Source organism: Triticum aestivum, chromosome 5D, assembly GCF_018294505.1.
Source record: "Triticum aestivum cultivar Chinese Spring chromosome 5D, IWGSC CS RefSeq v2.1, whole genome shotgun sequence".
NCBI classification, from domain to species: Eukaryota; Viridiplantae; Streptophyta; class Magnoliopsida; order Poales; family Poaceae; genus Triticum; species Triticum aestivum.
The window spans coordinates 8,533,447-8,551,904 of NC_057808.1; the positions used below are offsets into that span (position 1 = coordinate 8,533,447).

Here is an 18,458-nt window from a genome sequence, read left to right on the forward strand (position 1 = left end):
AGGTAATGTGTCATGTTATCGGGGAGGCGTCTTCAAATCACAAATCTATGAATGGATCAATGGCAGCAGTTCGAGCAATCGCCCCGTGCGGATGATTCTAAGGCCAGAATGCTTGAACTGCTACCAAACACAAGATGGCCAGAATGCTCAAGATTTGGGGATGGCAACATCTATAGGGATGCCCAGGTAATAGTATGCTACCAAACTGCAACATGATGGCTACTGATTCTTGTTCTAGTTAACCCTGTACAAGCTACTTAACTAGCATCTGCCATACAACTTTCAGCTTGTCGCAATAAGGTCTAATTTTTTTTTCCATGCGATCCAAAATGGATCAAAAGATTACGGAACACAATAAGGTCTGAATATACTGATCTTCTGCCAAACATTTCACTCTAGCACAGTTAGGAATTTCATCATCCACTGCTGCCACACTTCCACATACTAACAAGATGCAAGTTTCAGAGAACTCAAAATAAGCAGCCAGCAACATGGTTTGCCCTAAGCATCTGCTAAGGTCCTCCATGAATCGCGCACAGAAAGGCGCCATAATTAAAAGTTCAGTATTTTGCCTGAGAACACACACACACACACACACACACACACACACACACACACACACACACGAAAGAGCTCCCATTCTGCCTGAGCTTCCCTCCGCAGTTGCAAGATGATCACTTCAGCTCCATCGCCTCCCTGCAAAATTCGGTTGACCAAAACATTTAAGCAAGGAACAGATTCTACCGGTTACAGCAACAACAAGAATCTGCAGCAGCTAGGAATGTTAACCTCAAAAAAGCACAAGATGGAAGATGGATTCCTTACCAGAATAGTTTCTCGATCTCTTCGCTTTCCGGGTCCAACTCCAGAGCCCGCGAGAGTGAGGAATACGCAGCATCATACTCCTGCGCAACACAAGAGCACGGTGGAATCAAATGACATGACACATGTGAAAGCAGCAATGAAATCGTCAGTTTCAACCCTCCCACTGCATGCACCTTCATGAACATTAGAGCTGCCCCTTTCCGATAGTGCGCCTTTGCCCACTTCGGGTGCAGCTTTGTGCATTCAGCTGCATCCTCATAAGCCCTTCGCCCTTCACCCATGCGAAGCAAGCAGAGGCTCCTGTTTGATAACAGCTTGGCGTTGAAGTTATCCATCTTCAGTGCCTACACCAGACAAAACGGTGAAAACTTGCTCTAGTTGCCACATTCCAGAAATGCTTGGATCACTTTACACGACCAATCATTTGTCATTTGTCCTCCGTACAATGACCAAGAAACGAAAACAGTGATAGAAGACCATCTGCCACCTGAAATTTATTGGCACAGACAACGCCACCGAGTACTTTCCGATGACACGCGACGACCGACACGAAAGACAACGAACGCTGAGCTTTATTCCGCTACCAATCAACCTCGCTGCTGGTCGTGCACGTAAACAGCAAAAGCAGCGCACTAGATTGATTAGTCCGGCGGAAGCTCACGTACGTATAGCTAACTGATCGATTGAAGTATCGATCTAGCAGCAGCACTATTACAGAGCTCTCACGTATAGCTAACTGATAGATTGCAGTATCGATCTAGCAGCAGCACTAGTACTCACGCACACGGAGGCTTGGCTTATTGCCACAGGCTCGTCTAGGTCTTTACCTATTCGGTTAGGAGTCTAGTCGACACGACTCGTACGAGTCAGGTTTAATTCCAACAAAATTCCTCCCGACGAAATGGAAGACCGACATCAATGCATTCTTGTTTTATTTTCAATGTAAGTGTCCCTATTGTTTTTTACCACTAGCTCTAGAATGGAACTTCTCCAGACTATGATGTCCAGCTAATACTCCATATTGTGACAAGATGCACACACCAGTGACTAATCTTTCAACAAGTTCATGTGATAGCAGTACAAGATAACTGGTCAGTTTTTACACACTGCAAATGTCAATCAATTTTAATAATATGGATCAACCAAATTTGAATGGAGGAACATGTTTCATGGCTGTACCTCCAGTCTAGAAAGAAAAAAAATAGCCTGACAATATACCTGTGTGTAGAACACTGATGCATTTTGATAATCCTGCTTCTTAAATGCTTCATCCCCTTGTTGTTTTAAGTCAGACATCTTCTTTTTCACAAAACTACCATCCTGGACAACTCACAATAACTTGAGTCAGACATCTTCTTTTTCACAAAACTACCATCCTGGACAACATATATATATTCAACTTGGGAGGTCAGATGCATGTGAGGAAGAATCATTACTCTACTAAGATGTTAAGGTGAAGTGAATGAATCCAAGAAATAGTTGTAATCAATGCAAGATTTAAAAAATCAGTTCTCACTTGCTAAGCAGACAGGAAATAGAGAGAACTATTTAAGAAAATGAATCTGCCTCCTTGTTATTTTTGAAAAAAAAAACAGATTTCATGAATTACAATTTGAGCACAGTGACATATGAGCAAAACAAGTTATCCAATAAACATCATTCCAATAAAATGAGTTTTCAGAACAGAGCTTAAACCGTGATGCAGATGCAAGAAAATACATGTGCGTTTGATGAGCAGGAATAGGAAACTAAGCTTCGGGAAATTCAGATTCTGTTATATGAAGTTTTAGTTAAACGCCTACTTGATGCCAACATTGTTCAGAGAGTTAAGGTGGACACAATTGCCATGGGCATGCAACAAAATTGCTACAACTACGTACCTCAAGTTGCTTGATTTCCATCTCCACATGCTTAATGATTCCATCAACAGTCCAATTGGCCACAGTTGAAATGGGAGAGGTGAAAGGAAAGAGAATCTCGACATCTTCTCGTGTACCATACTCAGCAGCCAACTCTATTGGCAATCTACCAAACTGGTGAGGGACAAGCGAAGCTTTAGCAAAGCGATATTCAACATTTAGGAAATAAGCAATGTTGTCGACACTACTACTTAAAACCGTATTACTCAACTGACCAAATTAACAAAATACATGGCACAAAGGGGGAAGGCGAAACAGCGACAAGCTTATGTAAAAAAAATGCAGCTTAGCATAATGTTGCTGTACTTACGTCATAACTGGTAAGGATGTTGCGTGTCAATTTAAGACATGTATACTGAAACTACAAAGCCAAGCAAGACACAAGAATATGTGGCAAAAAGAGAACATTCTCACCCTGTCAATAACATTTGGGTTTGCACCAGCTTCCACCAAACACTTAATAGCTTCAGTTAGGCCCTTCTCTGCAGCCTTTGCCAAAGGATTATCGCCGTTCACATTAGTCCCACCCTATCAGATGCAAACATAGAAGACAAGCCCATCAAACAATTTTCTAGTTGCTAATACAGAGATAACTAAATCAAACATCGGTTTATAGAAATCCTATATTCCTACTGAAATATAATTAATAAACAGAGGATACTGTACCTGAACCAATAGCTTCACACAGGAGACAAAGGATTTGTTTAATGCCACGTCTAAAGGTACAAACACACCATTACCCTTGTTGGGCTGGAAAAATAAATAAAAGAAATTAATGCCATGTCAAAATATGACCCAAGAGAAAGACAACATTTGTAAGGGGGAAAAAAAAGCTGAGCTGATATTTCTTTCTAAGAGCATAGCTTATATAGTGTGGGTCACCAGTGATTTTTCAGAGTTCTTGTGTGGGTCACCAGTGCCACCACGCCTGGTGTGGCTCACACATAACAGCTATTAGCAGAGCATGCTTGACTGGTTTGTGAAGGTTGCTGATATTTGCCATACTTTTTACTAAGCATGTCGATGATGAAAATGAGTGTCATACTTTGCCAAGCCTAAGGGAAGCCGACCACACTTTTTTGGAGTCAGTAACATAGGACACATGTCGCAGGAAAAGAATAATGCGGCAAGCGCAGATGTCGAACAAACAGGTAAGTAACTAAGTCACTAACCAAAAAGACCCTGAAATACAGGTGGGGCAATTGGACAGCATAGCAAAAACCCAGCAAAAAAGAGAGCAGGGGTTAAAAGATGACATAACAAAAGATTTGAAAAGTACATCTGCATTGTGCTGCAAAAGGATCTTCAGAATACTAGCATGTCCTCTAAGAGAAGCAAGAGTGAGTGGTGTCCCAGCATCTGATAGTGCATCAACATCAGCTCCTTTAGAAAGAAGAAACTTTACTATTTCAGACCGCCCTGGAGAAAAAGAAGGAAAACAAAGATTATGCCACTAATAATAGTACATGAAAATGTTTTTGGGCAAGAAAGTTTCAGTATGTAGAAGGGATAAGCAATATTGCTGGTCCACAATTCCCTGAATAAGCATATGGCAAACAAAGAATTACCATCATCGGTTACCATAAGACATAGTCATAGTAAATAAACAGTCATCTGAGGGAAAACTACTTCTAACAGCTAGAACAAGATAATGTATCAAATAGTTATCCCGAAAGACTTGCATAAATAGACAGTTAACATACTAAGTAAACAGACATTTTTTGGGAACTTGTTTCACTGGCTAGAACAAAATAGTATGTGAAATAGATATCCTGCAAGAAGATCCACAGACAAATAAGGTATATACAATGCCTAAAGAAATTGGTACCACCATGATGACAAATGGAGTATTTTACATTTGTGAGAGATAGAAACCCAAATTAATGTGACAACTATGTTAAAAGTTTACGGCTAAAAAGACTCAATATGCAGATGCTGATGAACATGAGAAGCAAATAAGATCAGAGTTGTTTTAATTTATGGCAACATGGTAGAATTCTACAACTGTTTTTGGGTAACCAGGTTTCAATTGCTAGAGGGGGGGGGGAGCAACTTTGTTGGTTCACATTTTACTGAGTAAACATTCGGAATACGAAGAATTACTATGATCAGTTGCCACAACTTGGGATTTCATACTTTTGTTGTTATACCTCTCAGGTCTCATCTATGCTGCTGCTAACAACATATATTTCAGAAACAGACATTCATAACATCGATAAGAAACAGAATAAGTAAACAGACATTTACTAGTTTCAATGGCTAGAACAAAATGAAATATGACATATATATAAGAAGAAAACAGACATTAGCAAGTTTCAGTGGCCGCTAGAACAAAATAAAATATGGCATATAAGTATATCAACCGACAAATGTGGTAAATATACTGCCTTCAAAAACTGGTAGCAATATGATGGCACATGGATTTTCTTTTTTGCATATCTGAGAGCAGCAGAAAATTTTAGAAGATTGGCCCTTATGCAGATGCTGATAAACATGAGAAGCCACATCATTCGTCTCCACATTCAACCAACATGGTGGAGTTGTACGACTGTTTTGGGGCAACAAAGTTCCAGTAGCTAGAGGGGGGAAGCAGCTTTGTTGGTTCACGTTTCACTCAATAAACATACGGAACGTGAAGGATTACTATATATGATCAGTTACCACAAGTTGGTAGTCGTACTGAATGAATACTCGTTTAGGTAGGTGTAAACTGCTTTTAACAGCTTGAAGCAAACAGGGACAGATATCTCATAAACCAATCATAACAACAGAGGGAAAGATCCTCTTGTCTGTACCATGAACTGCAGCTGTATGAAGAAGAGTGAGGGTGGAACGTTCCTGGTGCAGATCGGCGCCGTGGTCAACAAGGTACCTGATGGCAGGGAGGTGTCCATTCTGGACAGCATACTCCAAGGGCGTAAAACCTAGCAGCGAGTTGATGGTCAAGTCATAAATTAAACCCATAGTCTCACATTGTAGTAGTAAGTACTCCCTCTCTGTAAAGAAGGTAGTACTGTACATTTTTATCTAAGATCAGAAAGGAAATGCACGTGTTCATTAGCACAGATTACCCTGAGCGGTGTCGGGGTTTCCGACGTCCATCTTGACCTCCTCGACGAGGTACCGGTAGACCGGCAGGCTGCCATGGCCGCCGGCGGCGTCCAGCGCGTTCATTCCCATGTAGGTGGTGTTGGCCACCGTCACCGGGATCCCGTGCCCATGCACGTCCAGCTCCTTTGCGATCTCTGCAGTTCAGACATGAAAAAGGGGGCACCTTTTTAGCTACGAATCGTAGCATGAATCCCATGGCATACTGCAATTCCATCAAATTGGAAAGAAATCATCACTGCTACAGTGCTACTAATTAAGAAATGTCACTGATCTGCAAGACTGCAACTAGAAAAGCCCCCAAATTCCCAGCTTCGCTGCCAGTCCTAGAAATCGTAGCAAGAATCCCGTCCATTGCTACTCAAGAAATCGTCACTGGTCTGCAGCTAGAAAACCCCAGCAGCATCAGGCACCCCCCCAGCCGCCGCATGACGGCCAACGAAATCGGACGGCAGCGGCCGGCGCGCGCACGTACGGTGGCTAAATCGACCCTAAGCGGCCGGCCCGGCCGGGCAGATCTAGAGCAGACGGAGAAGCCGGACCGGAGGGGGCAGAAGGGGATTACTCTTGATTTTGCGGACGCTGCCGTCGTGGGCGGCGCAGATGAGCCTGGCCTCCAGCGGCCACCGGTCACGCTCTGCACAATAGCAAGAAAATCGATCGAACGGTGAGACGTACGGCCGGCCGGCGAAGGGAGGCGAAGACAGAGCGATGGATTCGGCCACGGGTCACCTTTGCCGAGGAGGAGCTCGAAGCACGTCGGCAGCGGCAGCTCCCGGGTCCCCATCCTCCCTCTCTCTCTCTCTTCGCCGGCGGTGAAGATGGAACGGGCGGGGACGGAAGCTTCTGGAGTCGGAGAGAGACAGAGAGAAGGGGGGGGGGGGGAGGGAGGTGGGCTGGGGGGATAAAAAGGGCGGGAAACGGGAGTGAGTGGGTGGGGGGATGCAATGGGGGGTCGACACGTGCCCTCCCGCTGACCGTACGATCTGACACTGGTGACAGAAGCCACGGGCACGCCCTCCCCTCCCTTTTGCTCCGCCTCTTCGATTCAAATTTCGAAATTTGAACCTCCCTCTCGCCACCGCTTCTACTTCTTGGACGGCGGTTGGGAGAGAAACTCGTTAGCTTTTTTTTTTTGAGACAACCTCGTGAAACTTTATTAGCCCGTCACAATGTTTACAGGGACGAAGGGAAGATCTCCTGGATGGCCTAACCAAACATGGCGGCCCAATCCAAGAGTAAGAGAATGTTTCGCTAGGTTGTGAGTTTCAAAGTTTGAGCTCCTAAATTCATGAACTATAACACAAGAAATATAAGAGGACGATCTATCTAACACCTCCTTCAAAACCGCTCCATAAGAAGCGCGACTGTCACGTTTTATGTCATCGACTACCACCTTGCAATCCGAGGCAATATGAGCGCGTCGAATATAAAGATCATCAGCAAGTGCCAAAGCTTCCCTTAGAGCCAACGCTTCAAGTGTAGGGGGGCCTGTGATGTGATTGAATACCATCGCCGATGCTCCCAGAAAGAGACCATTTTGGTCCCTACAAATCGCTGCTGCTGTCCTGTGCCTCCCCCTTCTCGATACTGCTCCATCAATATTAATTTTTGCACTTCCCAGTACCGGTGGCTGCCAAGACGAAGATCGGACCAGTCGCTGTCCACTCTGGTTTTGGCTTCTCCTGTTTATAAAATCCAACTCTGAAATATAGCTCCGTATGAATGCATCAGTTGCATGCGGAGACTTGAATATATCCTCGTGAGTAGCCTTTCTTCTGGCTCCCCATATTGCCCAAGCCGTCACCACCACCCGGATGAAATCTTTCCCGTCCAGGTTCTCATGCAAAGCAAACAACCAATCTTTAGCACTCTCCTGCTGGTGTTCAATGAGCTTCTCGACCAAATCCTCGGGTGCCAAGGCCCAAACACTCCTTGACAGCGAGCAGGTCAGGAGGGCATGCCTCCATGTATCCCTCGCTCCACACAGCGGACATGAGTCCGTGTCAACCATATGACGATGATGCAAAACCTCACCACTGGGCATAGAATGTCTGGCGAGACGCCAAAGAAACATGCGAAGTTTGGAAGGAACCTGGATGTGCCACAAAGCGCTCCATACCTTGTCCTCCTGCCCTGTGGACGAGCCCTCGCTGCCATGCCACCAGCTCTCCCTGCTCGTCCTCGTTCTCAAGATCATCTGATAAGCCGAGCAAACAGTAAACACCCCTCTGCTTTCTTCATGCCACGCCCAGAAGTCCGGCAACCTCCTAGTGCAAACTGGTATCTTTAGGATCTCTTCTGCGTCAAAAGGAGTAAACACAGTGCGGATCAGGCCCTCCTTCCACTGCGCCGAAGTGTTGTCTAGCAATTCTGCCACCTTTTCTGGCGGGTTAGGAACCAAGGACACTAATGGCCTCTTGAAACTATCCCGTGGAATCCAGTTATTCCTCCATATGTATGTGGTGTCCCCATCACCAATCCTTCGAACTAGGCCTTGAGCTAATATATCTCTCCCATCTAAAATTGCTCGCCAAATCTGCGATGGACGTGATCCCAACTCTGCCTCCAAAAGATTGCATTGTGGGAAATAAACTGCCTTTAGTATTTGAGCATTTAATGAGGATTCTTCCGTCAAGACTCTCCACGCTTGCCGGGCAAGTAGCGCTAGGTTAAAGATTTCCATATCACGGAAACCTAGGCCCCCCAAGATGCTTCGGTTGGATCATAGTGTCCCAAGCTGTTGGGGAACGTAGTAATTTCAAAAAAATTCCTACGAACACGCAAGATCATGGTGATGCATAGCAACGAGAGGGGAGAGTGTTGTCCACGTACCCTCGTAGACCGAAAGCGGAAGCGTTAACACAACGCGGTTGATGTAGTCGTACGTCTTCACGATCCGACCGATCAAGTACCGAACGTACGGCACCCCCGAGTTCAGCACACGTTCAGCTCGATGACGTCCCTCGAACTCCGATCCAGCCGAGTGTTGAGGGAGTGTTTCGTCAGCAGGACGGCGTGGTGACGATGATGATGTTCTACTGACGCAGGGCTTCGCCTAAGCACCGCTACGATATTACCGAGGTGTAATATGGCGGAGGGGGGCACCGCACACGGCTAAGAGATCAATAGATCAATTGTTGTGTCTATGGGGTGCCCCCTGCCCCCGTATATAAAGGAGCAAGGGGGAGGCCGGCCGGCCCTTGTTGGCGCGCCAGGAGGAGGAGTCCTCCTCCTAGTAGGAGTAGGACTCCCCTCTTTCCTACTCCTACTAGGAGGGGGAAGGGAAGGGGGAGAGGGAGAAGGAAAGGGGGGCGCCGCCCCCCCCCCTCTCCTAGTCCAATTCGGACCAGAGGGGGAGGGGGCGCGCGGCCCCTCCTGGCTGCCCCTCTCTCTCTCCACTAAGGCCCATAAGGCCCATTACTTCTCCCGGGGGGGTTCCGGTAACCCTCCGGCACTCCGGTTTTCTCCGAAATCACCCGGAACATTTCCGGTGTCCGAATATAGTCGTCCAATATATCAATCTTTATGTCTCGACCATTTCGAGACTCCTCGTCATGTCCGTGATCACATCCGGGACTCCGAACAACCTTCGGTACATCAAAACATATAAACTCATAATATAACTGTCATCGTAACGTTAAGCGTGCGGACCCTACGGGTTCGAGAACTATGTAGACATGACCGAGACACGTCTCCGGTCAATAACCAATAGCGGAACCTGGATGCTCATATTGGCTCCCACATATTCTACGAAGATCTTTATCGGTCAGACCGCATAACAACATACGTTGTTCCCTTTGTCATCGGTATGTTACTTGCCCGAGATTCGATCGTCGGTATCTCAATACCTAGTTCAATCTCGTTACCGGCAAGTCTCTTTACTCGTTCCGTAATACATCATCTTGCAACAAACTCTTTAGTTGCAATGCTTGCAAGGCTTAAGTGATGTGCATTACCGAGAGGGCCCAGAGATACCTCTCCGACAATCGGAGTGACAAATCCTAATCTCGAAATACGCCAACCCAACAAGTACCTTCGGAGACACCTGTAGAGCACCTTTATAATCACCCAGTTACGTTGTGACGTTTGGTAGCACACAAAGTGTTCCTCCGGTAAACGGGAGTTGCATAATCTCATAGTCATAGGAACATGTATAAGTCATGAAGAAAGCAATAGCAACATACTAAACGATCAAGTGCTAAGCTAACGGAATGGGTCAAGTCAATCACATCATTCTCCTAATAATGTGATCCCGTTAATCAAATGACAACTCATGTCTATGGCTAGGAAACATAACCATCTTTGATCAACGAGCTAGTCAAGTAGAGGCATACTAGTGACACTCTGTTTGTCTATGTATTCACACAAGTATTATGTTTCCGGTTAATACAATTCTAGCATGAATAATAAACATTTATCATGAAATAAGGAAATAAATAATAACTTTATTATTGCCTCTAGGGCATATTTCCTTCAGTCTCCCACTTGCACTAGAGTCAATAATCTAGATTACACAGTAATGATTCTTACACCCATGGAGCCTTGGTGCTGATCATGTTTTGCTCGTGGAAGAGGCTTAGTCAACGGGTCTGCAACATTCAGATCCGTATGTATCTTGCAAATTTCTATGTCTCCCACCTGGACTAAATCCCGGATGGAATTGAAGCGTCTTTTGATGTGCTTGGTTCTCTTGTGAAATCTGGATTCCTTTGCTAAGGCAATTGCACCAGTATTGTCACAAAAGATTTTCATTGGACCCGATGCACTAGGTATGACACCTAGATCGGATATGAACTCCTTCATCCAGACTCCTTCATTTGCTGCTTCCGAAGCAGCTATGTACTCCGCTTCACACGTAGATCCCGCCACGACGCTTTGTTTAGAACTGCACCAACTGACAGCTCCACCGTTCAATGTAAACACGTATCCGGTTTGCGATTTAGAATCGTCCGGATCAGTGTCAAAGCTTGCATCGACGTAACCATTTACGATGAGCTCTTTGTCACCTCCATAAACGAGAAACATATCCTTAGTCCTTTTCAGGTATTTCAGGATGTTCTTGACCGCTGTCCAGTGATCCACTCCTGGATTACTTTGGTACCTTCCTGCTAGACTTATAGCAAGGCATACATCAGGTCTGGTACACAGCATTGCATACATGATAGAGCCTATGGCTGAAGCATAGGGAACATCTTTCATCTTCTCTCTATCTTCTGCAGTGGTCGGGCATTGAGTCTTACTCAATTTCACACCTTGTAACACAGGCAAGAACCCTTTCTTTGCTTGATCCATTTTGAACTTTTTCAAAACTTTGTCAAGGTATGTGCTTTGTGAAAGTCCAATTAAGCGTCTTGATCTATCTCTATAAATCTTGATGCCCAATATATACGCAGCTTCACCGAGGTCTTTCATTGAAAAACTCTTATTCAAGTATCCCTTTATGCTATCCAGAAATTCTATATCATTTCCAATCAGCAATATGTCATCCACATATAATATCAGAAATGCTACAGAGCTCCCACTCACTTTCTTGTAAATACAGGCTTCTCCAAAAGTCTGTATAAAACCAAATGCTTTGATCACACTATCAAAGCGTTTATTCCAACTCCGAGAGGCTTGCACCAGTCCATAAATGGATCGCTGGAGCTTGCACACTTTGTTAGCTTCCTTTGGATCGACAAAACCTTCCGGTTGCATCATATACAACTCTTCTTCCAGAAATCCATTCAGGAATGCAGTTTTGACATCCATTTGCCAAATTTCATAATCATAAAATGCGGCAATTGCTAACATGATTCGGACAGACTTAAGCATCGCTACGGGTGAGAAGGTCTCATCGTAGTCAATCCCTTGAACTTGTCGAAAACCTTTCGCAACAAGTCGAGCTTTATAGACAGTAACATTACCGTCAGCGTCAGTCTTCTTCTTGAAGATCCATTTATATTCAATGGCTTGCCGATCATCGGGCAAGTCAACCAAAGTCCATACTTTGTTCTCATACATGGATCCCATCTCGGATTTCATGGCCTCAAGCCATTTTGCGGAATCTGGGCTCACCATCGCTTCTTCATAGTTCGTAGGTTCGTCATGGTCTAGTAACATAACCTCCAGAACAGGATTACCGTACCACTCTGGTGCGGATCTTACTCTGGTTGATCTACGAGGTTCAGTAATAACTTGATCTGAAGTTTCATGATCATCATTAACTTCCTCACTAATTGGCGTAGGTGTCACAGAAACTGGTTTCTGTAATGAACTACTTTCCAATAAGGGAGCAGGTACAGTTACCTCATCAAGTTCTACTTTCCTCCCACTCACTTCTTTCGAGAGAAACTCCTTCTCCAGAAAATTTCCGAATTTAGCAACAAAAGTTTTGCCTTCGGATCTGTGATAGAAGGTGTACCCAATAGTCTCCTTTGGGTATCCTATGAAGACACATTTCTCCGATTTGGGTTCGAGCTTATCAGGTTGAAGTTTTTTCACATAAGCATCGCAGCCCCAAACTTTAAGAAACGACAACTTTGGTTTCTTGCTAAACCACAGTTCATAAGGCGTCGTCTCAACGGATTTTGATGGTGCCCTATTTAACGTGAATGCAGCCGTCTCTAAAGCATAACCCCAAAACGATAGCGGTAAATCAGTAAGAGACATCATAGATCGCACCATATCTAGTAAAGTACGATTACGACGTTCGGACACACCATTACGTTGTGGTGTTCCGGGTGGCGTGAGTTGCGAAACTATTCCGCATTGTTTCAAATGTAGACCAAACTCGTAACTCAAATATTCTCCTCCACGATCTGATCGTAGAAACTTTATTTTCTTGTTACGATGATTTTCAACTTCACTCTGAAATTCTTTGAACCTTTCAAATGTTTCAGACTTATGTTTCATTAAGTAGATATACCCATATCTGCTCAAATCATCTGTAAAGGTGAGAAAATAACGATATCCGCCACGAGCCTCAATATTCATCGGACCACATACATCTGTATGTATGATTTCCAACAAATCTGTTGCTCTCTCCATAGTTCCGGAGAACGGTGTTTTAGTCATCTTGCCCATGAGGCACGGTTCGCAAGTACCAAGTGATTCATAATCAAGTGGTTCCAAAAGTCCATCAGTATGGAGTTTCTTCATGCGCTTTACACCGATATGACCTAAACGGCAGTGCCACAAATAAGTTGCACTATCATTATCAACTCTGCATCTTTTGGCTTCAATATTATGAATATGTGTATCACTACTATCGAGATTCAACAAAAATAGACCACTCTTCAAGGGTGCATGACCATAAAAGATATTACTCATATAAATAGAACAACCATTATTCTCTGATTTAAATGAATAACCGTCTCGCATCAAACAAGATCCAGATATAATGTTCATGCTTAACGCTGGCACCAAATAACAATTATTTAGGTCTAAAACTAATCCCGAAGGTAGATGTAGAGGTAGCGTGCCGACCGCGATCACATCGACTTTGGAACCATTTCCCACGCGCATCGTCACCTCGTCCTTAGCCAATCTTCGCTTAATCCGTAGCCCCTGTTTCGAGTTGCAAATATTAGCAACAGAACCAGTATCAAATACCCAGGTGCTACTGCGAGCATTAGTAAGGTACACATCAATAACATGTATATCACATATACCTTTGTTCACCTTGCCATCCTTCTTATCCGCCAAATACTTGGGGCAGTTCCGCTTCCAGTGACCAGTCTGCTTGCAGTAGAAGCACTCAGTCTCAGGCTTAGGTCCAGACTTGGGTTTCTTCTCCTGAGCAGCAACTTGTTTGCTGTTCTTCTTGAAGTTCCCCTTCTTCTTCCCTTTACCCTTTTTCTTGAAACTAGTGGTCTTATTGACCATCAACACTTGATGCTCCTTTTTGATTTCTACCTCCGCAGCCTTTAGCATTGCGAAGAGCTCGGGAATCGTCTTATCCATCCCTTGCATATTATAGTTCATCACGAAGCTCTTGTAGCTTGGTGGCAGTGATTGAAGAATTCTGTCAATGACGCTATCATCCGGAAGATTAACTCCCAGTTGAATCAAGTGATTGTTATACCCAGACATTTTGAGTATATGCTCACTGACAGAACTATTCTCTTCCATCTTGCAGCTGTAGAACTTATTGGAGACTTCATATCTCTCAATCCGGGCATTTGCTTGAAATATTAACTTCAACTCCTGGAACATCTCATATGCTCCATGACGTTCAAAACGTCGTTGAAGACCCGGTTCTAAGCCGTAAAGCATGGCACACTGAACTATCGAGTAGTCATCAGCTTTGCTCTGCCAAACGTTCATAACATCTGGTGTTGCTCCTGCAGCAGGCCTGGCACCCAGCGGTGCTTCCAGGACGTAATTCTTCTGTGCAGCAATGAGGATAATCCTCAAGTTACGGACCCAGTCCGTGTAATTGCTACCATCATCTTTCAACTTTGCTTTCTCAAGGAACGCATTAAAATTCAACGGAACAACAGCACGGGCCATCTATCTACAATTAACATAGACAAGCAAAATACTATCAGGTACTAAGTTCATGATAAATTCAAGTTCAATTAATCATATTACTGAAGAACTCCCACTTAGATAGACATCCCTCTAATCCTCTAAGTGATCACGTGATCCATATCAACTAAACCATGTCCGATCATCATGTGAGGTGGAGTAGTTTCAACGGTGAACATCACTATGTTGATCATATCTACTATATGATTCACGCTCGACCTTTCGGTCTCCGTGTTCCGAGGCCATATCTGTTATATGCTAGGTGCACCCGTTGTATTTGAATGTAGAGCCTATCACACCCGATCATCACGTGGTGTCTCAGCACGAAGAACTTTCGCAATGGTGCATACTCAGGGAGAACACTTATACTTTGATAATTTAGTGAAGGATCATCTTATAATGCTACCGTCAATCAAAGCAAGATAAGATGCATAAAACATAAACATCACATGCAATCAATATAAGTGATATGATATGGCCATCATCATCTTGTGCTTGTGATCTCCATCTCCGAAGCACCGTCATGATCACCATTGTCATCGGCGTGACACCTTGATCTCCATCGAAGCATCGTTGTCGTCTCGCCAACTATTGCTTCTACGACTATCGCTACCGCTTAGTGATAAAGTAAAACAATTACATGGCGATTGCATTGCATACAATAAAGCGACAACCATATGGCTCTTGCCAGTTGCCGATAACTCGGTTACAAAACATGATCATCTCATACAATAAAATTCAGTATCATGTCTTGACCATATCACATCACAACATGCCCTGCAAAAACAAGTTAGACGTCCTCTACTTTGTTGTTGCAAGTTTTACGTGGCTGCTACGGGCTTAGCAAGAACCGTTCTTACCTACGCATCAAAACCACAACGATAGTTTGTCAAGTTGGTGCTGTTTTAACCTTCGCAAGGACCGGGCGTAGCCACACTCGGTTCAACTAAAGTGAGAGAGACAGACACCCGCCGGTCACCTTTAAGCAACGAGTGCTCGCAACGGTGAAACCAGTCTCGCGTAACCGTACGGGTAATGTCGGTCCGGGCCGCTTCATCTTCACAATACCGCCGAACCAAAGTATGACATGCTGGTAAGCAGTATGACTTATATCGTCCACAACTCACTTGTGTTCTACTCGTGCATAACATCAACGCATAAAACCAGGCTCTGATACCACTGTTGGGGAACGTAGTAATTTCAAAAAATTTCCTACGAACACGCAAGATCATGGTGATGCATAGCAACGAGAGGGGAGAGTGTTGTCCATGTACCCTCGTAGACCGAAAGCGGAAGCGTTAACACAACGCGGTTGATGTAGTCGTACGTCTTCACGATCCGACCGATCTAGTACCGAACGTACGGTACCTCCGAGTTCAGCACACGTTTAGCTCGATGACGTCCCTCGAACTCCGATCCAGCCGAGTGTTGAGGGAGAGTTTCGTCAGCAGGACGACGTGGTGACGATGATGATGTTCTACCAACGCAGGGCTTCACCTAAGCACCGCTACGATATTATCGAGGTGTAATATGGTGGAGGGGGGCACCGCACACGGCTAAGAGATCAATAGATCAATTGTTGTGTCTATGGGGTGCCCCCCTGCCCCCGTATATAAAGGAGCAAGGGGGAGGCCGGCCGGCCCTTGTTGGCGCGCCAGGAGGAGGAGTCCTCCTAGTAGGAGTAGGACTCCCCTCTTTCCTACTCCTACTAGGAGATGGAAAGGAAGGGGGAGTGGGAGAAGGAAAGGGGGGCGCCGCCCCCCTCTCCTAGTCCAATTCGGACCAGTGGGGGAGGGGCGCGCGGCCCCTCCTGGCTGCCCCTCTCTCTCTCCACTAAGGCCCATAAGGCCCATTACTTCTCCCGGGGGGGGGGGGTTCCGGTAACCCTCCAGCACTCCGGTTTTCTCCGAAATCACCCGGAACATTTCCGGTGTCCGAATATAGTCGTCCAATATATCAATCTTTATGTCTCGGCCATTTCGAGACTCCTCGTCATCTCCGTGATCACATCCGGGACTCCGAACAACCTTCGGTACATCAAAACATATAAACTCATAATATAACTGTCATCGTAACGTTAAGTGTGCGGACCCTACGGGTTCGAGAACTATGTAGACATGACCGAGACACGTCTCCGGTCAATAACCAATAGCGGAACCTGGATGCTCATATTGGCTCCCACATATTCTACGAAGATCTTTATTGGTCAGACCGCATAACAACATACGTTGTTCCCTTTGTCATCGGTATGTTACTTGCCCGAGATTCGATCGTCGGTATCTCAATACCTAGTTCAATCTCGTTACCGGCAAGTCTCTTTACTCGTTCCGTAATACATCGTCTTGCAACAAACTCTTTAGTTGCAATGCTTGCAAGGCTTAATGTGATGTGCATTACCAAGAGGGCCCAGAGATACCTCTCCGACAATCGGAGTGACAAATCCTAATCTCGAAATACGCCAACCCAACAAGTACCTTCGGAGACACCTGTAGAGCACCTTTATAATCACCCAGTTACGTTGTGACGTTTGGTAGAACACAAAGTGTTCCTCCGGTAAACGGGAGTTGCATAATCTCATAGTCATAGGAACATGTATAAGTCATGAAGAAAGCAATAGCAACATACTAAACGATCAAGTGCTAAGCTAACGGAATGGGTCAAGTCAATCACATCATTCTCCTAATAATGTGATCCCGTTAATCAAATGACAACTCTTGTCTATGGCTAGGAAACATAACCATCTTTGATCAACGAGCTAGTCAAGTAGAGGCATACTAGTGACACTCTGTTTGTCTATGTATTCACACAAGTATTATGTTTCCGGTTAATACAATTCTAGCATGAATAATAAACATTTATCATGAAATAAGGAAATAAATAATAACTTTATTATTGCCTCTAGGGCATATTTCCTTCACAAGCAACCCAACTAGGTTTTCTCTTTCCTTCCTTGCTACCCCACCAAAACTGTCGGATAATTGATGTTATACTTTGACGTAAACCTCGTGGCAAGCAAAAACAAGACATAGAATATACAGGTATGGCCTGAGCGACTGATTTGATCCAGACCTCTTTCCCTGCTGCAGAAAGTAACTTATCCATCCATCCTTTGATCTTCTCCCACACCCGATCTCGGAGATATTTAAAAGTACCGTTCTTGGACTGGCCAACATCTGTTGGCATGCCAAGATAACGCTCATTTAAGGACTCATTCTGGACATGTAATGTGTTTTTGATCTCTGCCCTCAAAGAAAGCGGGCAACCTGGGCTGAAGAAGATTGATGATTTATCATTATTTATACGTTGTCCTGAAGCATTGCAATAAATCTCCAATAGGTTTGACACTGCAACCGACCCCTCTACACTAGCCTTAAAAAGCAGCAGGCTGTTATCTGCAAACAAAAGGTGGTTTATGGATGGAGCTGTTGGGGCCACCTTAATACCTGCAAGTGATGACTGTGAACTGGATTTCAGGAGGCACAAAAGGCCCTCTGCTGCAATCAAGAATAAGTAGGGGGAGATTGGGTATCCCTGTCGGATCCCTCTGGTTGGTCTGAAAGACTCGAGCTTCTCGCCATTAAAAAGAACAAAAAAGGATACTGAAGAAACCAAACCCATTACTGTGTTAATCCACTACCGAGAAAAGCCCAATTTGCCCATAATGGCCTTCAGATATGTCCACTCCAGTCTATCGTATGCCTTCATCATGTCCAGCTTGAGAGCACAATAGCTGTTAGTCTTGGATTCGGACTTCTTCATGAAATGCAGGCACTCATATGCACAGATGATATTATCAGTGATTAATCTTCCTGGCACAAAAGCAGACTGATTCTCAGAGATTATGTCAGGCAAAACAACTTTCAGTTTGTTGGCTACCACTTTGGATGCAATCTTGTAGATTACGTTACACAGACCGATGAGTCGGAACTGAGAGAGTAAGGTGGGGCTTAGAACCTTTGGGATCAGAACCAAGACTGTGTCATTAATACTTTCCGGGCTTTGCTCTCCTCGTACTATGCTCAACACCACCCTCGTTACATCGTCACCACAAATGTCCCAATGATGCTGATAAAAGTGCGTCGGGTAACCATT

General features: G+C 44.7%; 1 protein-coding gene across 1 annotated transcript; it reads right to left on the reverse strand.

Moving 5' to 3' along the window:
• Positions 1-287: 287 nt before the first annotated feature.
• On the reverse strand, positions 288-6,740 carry LOC123119091 (ankyrin-1). Its single transcript, XM_044538763.1, has 12 exons — positions 6,585-6,740; positions 6,418-6,489; positions 5,816-5,989; positions 5,540-5,668; positions 4,024-4,163; positions 3,411-3,494; positions 3,159-3,272; positions 2,706-2,858; positions 2,044-2,145; positions 999-1,169; positions 826-905; positions 288-696 (listed from the first exon to the last, which is right to left on the reverse strand). Exons 1-12 carry the CDS (start codon positions 6,637-6,639, stop codon positions 675-677), a joined length of 1,296 nt encoding a protein of 431 aa, XP_044394698.1. The 5' UTR covers positions 6,640-6,740; the 3' UTR covers positions 288-674.
• Between the last annotated feature and the right edge of the window lie 11,718 nt (positions 6,741-18,458).